At 30.5% G+C, this 8378-nt stretch overlaps 1 protein-coding gene across 1 annotated transcript; it reads right to left on the bottom strand.

Moving 5' to 3' along the window:
• Positions 1–500: 500 nt before the first annotated feature.
• Positions 501–6735, bottom strand: LOC21385003 (protein trichome birefringence-like 43). The gene is made up of 5 exons (XM_010110899.2): positions 6311–6735; positions 3110–3281; positions 1985–2160; positions 1478–1636; positions 501–762 (listed from the first exon to the last, which is right to left on the bottom strand). Exons 1-5 carry the CDS (start codon positions 6676–6678, stop codon positions 501–503), a joined length of 1137 nt encoding a protein of 378 aa, XP_010109201.2. The 5' UTR covers positions 6679–6735.
• Positions 6736–8378: the final 1643 nt, after the last annotated feature.

Below are 8378 nucleotides of genomic sequence, written 5' to 3'. Positions count from 1 at the left end.
TGTTTATACACACTTCTGGGGAAAATGTAAATACTGAAAATATTTAAATACTTTGGAATTATTTAAATTTACATGTTAGAAAACATTTAATCAACAATAATAATTAATTAAACCAAATTAGGCACACTAATAAATATTAATTACCTTAATTAATCTCGTTTAATTCTTACACTATATATATATATATATTATTTCCTTCACGGGGATCAATGCAACTTCAGTCTCTTGTTGTTCCAGCATTACGTCTTAGCCAATCCAAAATATAAATCACTAAACAGACACACTTAGATATTACTCAAATTGACTGTCGACAATTATTTGTTTGGGATCAAATAAATGGAAGTTAAAAAAGAACAATCGAGTGAGGAAGTTTAAAGCAATTGAATGATCAGTTAATAAAGAAGGAAAGTTAACTAATATGTACGTAAATTTTCATTAATTATTCACCAAACAAACAATACAAAAAGAATTGCAAAATTAAAATTACATGTATAACATGACTACCCGGGCACTCCGCCAAGCCCCCAGTGGCTGCAGTCCATGTCGCGGTGGCCACCGTGGCCATAGACGGAGGGGTGACCGTCCTTTCTGAGCCGTGATAGAGCTGTGACATTAAGCAAAGAAACTGGCTTTGCAATTGAACGCACCACTTTCTCTACTACAAGCTCTGCTGGGTGTGGCCCTGGTCGGAAGCTCAAACCGTCCAGCGCTTTTGCTTGTCCCCCACAGTTCTTTGCACTCAAATCCCCCCAAGAACTCGCACTAATTTATAAATGCAGAGAAATTTGTGAATATAATATATTATTTATTCAATAAAAAATTAGAAAGAGTAAACGAGAAACAATGTACATGATAAAGTCCTGACTTTATTTTTTATGTATACCGTAATTAATTTTAAAAACTTTAGTCTGGTTTGAACTGTAAAAAAAATAAAAAAATAAAAAATGAAGTAATTAATAAATCTTAATATTGCGGAGATGTATAAGTACTTCAATTACGTACAAAAGTTGTTCATAGGAATTCTCTAGTATATTATGATGATATATTCCAATATCGTTGGGAATGTGGTCTCCATTAATAACTAATTGTCATCAAATTCTGTAAGACAAGCAAGTAACTATATTGTACGACTTGTTATTTTGAGAGCTTGTTTTTTGGTCACTTTTTATCGGGTAAAACCTAGCCAAAATATTTTCTAGCAGATTTTTTTTTATTACCATCTAGTGACTAAAAAATAAACTTTTTTAGGGTACTCAAAAATAAGTTGCACGGCACATCACCAAATAATGAGCTGTACCATAATTTTCACTGTTATAAAAGCATATATTTTCTAATAATCTGATTATAATACAATTCCTAAATGTCGTTTAAAAAAGAAGACCGGGCAGTAACTATTGATCTCTACCTCAGGATCTCGTGTTTAATTATTAAATGGTAATTAATCGGTAAATTAAGAGAAAATTAATTAAGTACTTACTTGTTATGGTCAGGAGAAACACCCTGGAAGAAGACTCTTGTCTTTGTAGGATCAACATTGGTGTCAACCCACTTAGCCCATGTGTTGAGAGCTTTCTCGTAAGCAAACAACCGATCCATATCTTTGTATAAGATATCACCATCTTGGATCCAATCCCATCTGCACGCAAAACAACTTCATATTTTCTAGGCTTCCACAATATATCTATATATTGACTTTTACATACGTACTATGATTGTCCTGCTTCCACGTAATATATAGAATAAAAAAAAAACATAACTTAACATTTATTCAATATAACATTAATTAATGTTGGAAAATTATAACACTAAACAATTTAGTTATCCTATATTAGTATCACACCTCTACAACGTTAGTGTTACGTTAAATGTTTATTACTTTTGTATGTTGTGTGGAAGAACATCCGATCCGAGAGGATCATAGACAAATTCTGTATATTTTGTCTATATTTAAAATTGGTAGTTAAATATTGTAATTTGTACGTACGGCTGTTTTCTACCGGTGTGAAGCCACCAGTGCCACGTGTTAAAGATCAAGACGTTGATGTTCATCCACAATCTCCCACCCTGAATGGAATCCAGTTGAAGAACTCGCCCAGTACTTGTGTTTATAATGTCTACCAAGAAGGCATTACGAGAGAACAACACTTTCACATCGTATTCCTGCAAAATAATAGTATTGATATAATGAACGTATTAGATTTGAGAAAACCTAATGAGTTTCATGAAACAAAAATTGAGTCAAAAAGAATAAGTTAAGTTATATAATTGTTTATTAGTTTATATATTCCGTTCAAAAAAGGGTCTCTAATTAAGTGTGTGTATATATATGTATATATATATATATATGTATGTGTGTGTGTCTTAGCTTATATATGACTCATGATTAGCGATCACAAATGATCAACTTTGAAACCATTGAATAAGATATCAAGAATCAATATATAGTTGTTTCGAGTTCGTAACTAATCCCACAAAAAGATTATGTACAAGTCCTCACTTCCAAGTTTTTATGCAAACATTTATGTTTTAGAGAGAAAACTAATTAACCTTAATTAAGCTATACCCGTAATTAGTAATGATGTGGTAATAATAAAAGATTCCAGCGCGTCTTTGCTGATCTCTAACATTGTCGTTTTTCTTTCTCTTGAGTCTTGATTTGTTCAAGTATGATATACTGTTTAAGGTTGTAGATATGGTTATATTGTCAAATCATGAGTCATTATTATTGCCTCATTAAGAAAATCCTGTATTAATTATAGTTTAGTTCATATCAATTAGGTGCCCTTTAATTTTTTATGGTTGTGGTTTGCAATCATTGCTATCTTCTATGTGTATTTTGCATATAGATCCAAATCTTATTTCTTTGTAGTTTGATTGTTTTATATAATGAAATAAAATCTGTACATATAAGCGGAATAAGAATTAATTTCCCTCCCAATAGCAAAAAGAAGAAAAAAAAACTGAAATGAAATAAAATCTGTACATATAAGCGGAATAAGAATTAATTTCCCTCCAATAGCAAAAAGAAGAAAAAAACTGTAAAAAATATATGCCCACCCATGCATATATGAAGAAGAATTAGCAAGTAATTATTAATTTAAACTCTTACCGGAAATGAAAATATGGAGAGGTCTCCAAGTCTAACGGATTTATATTGGGCAAGTGGATCAGCTGTGTGAAGCATGCAAGTCAGAGATTGCCATTGGTTCAAACTCAATGAGTCCCCCACAAACATTATTCTTTTTCCTCTTAATCTCCTCAAGAAATCTCGCCCATCGAATCTACATCATAAATATAGGTTCAAATTATAAAATAAAGGAAACTCTAGTGGAGAAAATTGCAACTTTATTTATCGAGAAGAACTGTTGTTTTAACTTTTGAATTAATTTTTTAACGAGATGATTTATGAATGTTCACATAAAATGTATTATAAATTTATAACGCACGATACGAAACTGTTTTTATTCATAACCGTACCGTTGAAAAACTCATTCAAACGACTAAAACAACCGTTTCTACTAATAAGGTAAAAGAGCAACTCCTATCATAAAAATTCTTTAAAATAAAAATGAAAGAAAAACATGTTTTTCTTTTCCTTTTATAGAGAAAAAAAATAAAGTAGAGAAAATTCATGCACATTTGATAAGGACAAAATAAATTAATATGGCAGCTTTACGTAACAGAAGACCTATGTCTTTATGCTAAAGTTTCCGCATTTTAGTAAATGTTGGATGTGAGAACCCAACAGAAATTGGGACCCTCCCATATGTCTTCTCGCAAAATGGCCACGGCCACCATGATTATCTCATGGACAAGGTTCTGCTTCCCTTTTGACAAATGATGATAATTAACACAAACAAATTAATAATACATGAGATCATGAATATTGAGGTTTTTCCATGATCACTTATGTAAGCTAAATTCAATTTGATTGTCCTTTCTTTTTGTCCCACAATATTGTGGCCCATCATGGAATTGACAAGATATATATGAGAATCTTATACAAAAAAACAACTAATGCCACCAATTGATTCGACGTATATGTATGCATCAAACATTAAAACATATATATATATATATTATGGTTCTCTCTATTAACATCACTCTATTCTTTAAATCATCATCAGCCAAATTATTCCGTTTTAGGAGTTACACCAACATAAGATCATAAGCATAGTTAATCTATCAGATACATGTAGATAAATCTTGTGACGTGGCTATGGATAGACCATGTAAGTAATTTAATTGTTTGGTTACATCCTAACTAAAGAAATATAATTCATATAAAGCGTACTTACTGCTACAATAATTAATAAAAAGTGAACTTACTTGTTCATTAATTACAATATCTTTTTTTTTTTTTTTTTTTTTTTTTTGTTAATAAACCATTTCCTTTGAGCTAACTAGCTAGTTCTGTACTGCTTTTATGGGTGTAAGGTTCAAATATTGCTTAATTAAGAACTTTGAGAAAAAAAAATTCAAAAGCGACAAAGGTTGGCAAATTTTGAATCATTGATGCAATGTTATACATGTTGGTGACTTGTGACGAGCAAAGCCGATAAGGTTGAGTAAAGTGGATGAAAAAGGCCAACAAAAAATAACCAATTAGGACCTTATAATTAAGTTGGCCCTTATGTTGAGAAGAAATTTAATATAAGGTAAGGTAGTCTTTGAAGGAAACCCAACTTTTTTCCTTTTAGCGAACTTTTTTTTTTTTTGGGCACCAAAACCACATGCTTAGAAACTCTTGTGCACTCAAAGACAAAGACAATAAAGACCGACCCCCCCACCCTTCCTTTCGAGTTGCCCAAATAACAAACCCACACACACACAGAGAGACAAAGACATTTATCATTTCTCTTCACTAATTGATATGCAAAAGTATGTTGCTCTTGCGTCTCTAAAGTATATGTTGCTTGGTGATAAATTACTTTTCATAATGATTTAATGTTGTCAAATTAATTAAAATATAGACTTTGATTGTGTAGTGTAGGTTCCATTCACAAACTGGTGCTAGCCCGATTGGTAAGGATGAGGTGGATTTAAAGAAGAAATCCCAAGCTCAAATCCTAAGAAAAGTTAATAATTTATATATATATATATATATGCGTAGGTTTCATCGGGTAATAACTACTAAATATCTATGCACCACAAAATACGTTCTTATGACTAATAATATAATAATTGGAAACTTTTCAACTTGCAACAATTAGTTGAAATATTCAAATTCTTCGCAATGAAATTTGCCTTTTTTTTTCCCCTTCCCACATAACTTATCAGGGGACTTTTTCTCCTTGTGTTCTTATTTCTACCACTTTTCAGTCTCACTTGTACCGCCAACAAGCAACAAACTGTAGTTAGTGCCTGATGGTTTCGGTTATACATGTATTTAACTACAATTCTTTTCTTTAAAAAAAAAATGACAATTGCCCCTTTTCAGTTACATACTACAACAATTAAGAAGTCTTCTATTAAAAAATAGCAGTTAGGAAGTCCCGACATCCTCCAAAGCAACATTGCAACATTACTAAGTGTGTGTCTATATATATATATATATATATTAGCGAATTTATATAGCAGAATAAAAAAAAAATATCTCATACACATTTTTCACGCTGTTTGGTTTGTTTGCAGTATTCTCTCGTAAAAATATAGCTTATCAAATTTAGAAGTGTTTGATCATAAATATAATGATCATTGCATTCAGAAAGTTGCAGTTTCTATAAGTTATTATTATATATAAAAATCAAAATCAAAATTAGCACGCACCCGAAAAGACATAATTATGTAACGAGAAGTGATAGAGACAGTTATGTTCTAGCACCAAAAAATAAATAAATAAGTGGTAGACAGCTCTCTTGAAAACTAGTTACAAACGAGAATGAGAATTAAAATCTAAATATTAATCCATGGTAGAATCCAAGGCATAAGACAAATAAACTTCATCCACAAGATCATCATATTCTTGACATCTTTAGGGGCAATATACTAGAATGACTATCCAACAAAGTGAAATTAGTAAAATGACATTTTTTATTTTTTATGAAAAATGACTACCTTATCATTCTTTATAAAAAGTGGTCATTTTACAAATAAAAATTTTTAAAAAGTTATTTTACTAATAAAATTTTTCTATTATTTTTACAAAGTCCTCCTAATAATAATAATAATAATAATAATAATGTTAGTACCGGTTTGAGTTAAATTGAGAAATAAATCTCAACAATCTCTGAAAATAAATCCCAACAAATAATAATAATAATAATAATAATAATAATAATAAAAAGCGAATCTGCACTAGAAGTAGTACCTGGGCAAGTTGCAGCCACTGGGCTGCCATCTGAGCTTGAGATAGAGCTTGTCAGGACGACCATTGAGTATGCAATCAAATTCCTTCTCTATAAACGGGCACTTGGACGTGTCGTACAGCGGATACGACTGGTCGTAAACCCAGTTTCCTTGCGAAACGTCACATGATCCGACGCCGGCCGTACTATTACTACTACTACTACGAACACCACCACCATTCCCTCTTCCAATTACCACCTTATTGAAATGCTGATGATGAACATTGTTATTATTATGATCAATCCCGTTTACTTTGTGAAGAACACAAAGCACTAGAATTGGCAATGTTAATATTTGTGTTGTGCCAGTTATGGCTGAAGAAGAACCCATTTGTGAGATGATGATCAGAGAGCTAGAGAGAGAGAGAGAGAGAGAGAGAGAGAAAGAAGAGAGGACTGAAAATTGTTTTGTTTTGGTAGGACTCACAATTTACGTGACCAGTGACTTGACGAAAGAAATGGGTGTGTGGATTTGTATATATAGGAATTTGGATTTATTGGTTTAGGACTAGTTTGGTTATAAATAATATCAAATATGAGGTGGGGTTTTTTCTTTTCTTTTCTTTTTTTTTTTTCTTTTTTGGTTGTTACTTTTATGTAGAGTATGACACAGGAATTGATCATGAAACCGAAACTTTTACATAATATTTTCTGGTTATAACTATTAATAATAATTTTTTTTTTGTAAATTGTAATTAGTTAGAAGGATAAGAAATAATTAAAAAAAAACGTATATTTGTATATTAGTTAGTTAATTGAATGGACCCACGTCCGAAGAATCTTCAACTTCTAACAGTTGGTGGTTTGTTGTGGAGTGTGGATGAAACCAAAATCGTGGTCCAAAAATTTACCAAACAATGTAATTAGATTTTTTTTTTTTTTTTTTTTTTTGTTAATTTAATTAAAATTTAAGCACATATTTAAACAAATTAAAAACAAAAAAAGGAGTTACAGCAATATTTCGACCAGGAGCATTTTGGAATAATTCTCTATGTATATTTATATTTTTGGGCATACACTAGAAAGATCCAAATTAAAAACTGTTGTTTAATTATACTCCCTTATACTCGCCGACTATGTATTTTCAAATATTTATGTTTAGGCTATAGATATGTGTGTACAGTGTATGGTACATGTTTCCATTTGAAGAATTAGTTTTTTTTTTTTTTTTTTTCTTGGAAAGAAATCTAATGTACAAATAATCCTATTTCGTTTTTCGTTTTTTCTTTCTTTCTTTTTCTTTTCCAATACTTTTTTTTTTTCGAGGAATTTTCAATACTCGTATCATATGTCAGCTGAAAAATTCATGCTTCTAAAACGCGGTATTTGGTATAAACCTTGTTTTGTTGAAAAAGGAGACGTAGAAACGTGGTTTTTGGGAGCAGTATAATGCAATATTATGCAATAGGTCTTCTTATCTTATGTTTTTTTTTTTTTCTTAAGATAATTGGTGCGTTTCCCTCTCCGTTCGTATTCTCAATAAATAAGAAGAGAAATCTCATAGCCCACTAATAGAATGAAAAGGATCTAATCAAATTCTTATCAAGAATGACTATTGTTATTGAATTTTTTTTTTTTTTTTTTTAATGATGATTGATGTGATCCCGCTCTCCACTCGTATCCTCAATAAAAGAAATATCATGATCCACTAATAGAATGGAAATGATTTAATCAAACTCTTATCAAGGATGACACAATTAACTTTTATGTTTTCTTTTTTTTTGAAGGATGATTGGTGTAATTCCACTCTCCGTTCCTATCATATATATATATATATATATATATATATATATATATATATATATATATATATATATATATATATATATGATAGGAACGGAGAGTGGAATTACACCAATCATCCTTCAAAAAAAAAGAAAACATAAAAGTTAATTGTGTCATCCTTGATAAGAGTTTGATTAAATCATTTCCATTCTATTAGTGGATCATGATATTTCTTTTATTGAGGATACGAGTGGAGAGCGGGATCACATCAATCATCATTAAAAAAAAAAAAAAAAAAATTAAAAT

Source organism: Morus notabilis, unplaced genomic scaffold (assembly GCF_000414095.1).
Source record: "Morus notabilis unplaced genomic scaffold, ASM41409v2 Scaffold1176, whole genome shotgun sequence".
Classification (NCBI taxonomy): Eukaryota; Viridiplantae; Streptophyta; class Magnoliopsida; order Rosales; family Moraceae; genus Morus; species Morus notabilis.
Note: the sequence above shows the minus strand (reverse complement) of the source record. Positions and strands in the feature narration are given on the sequence as shown.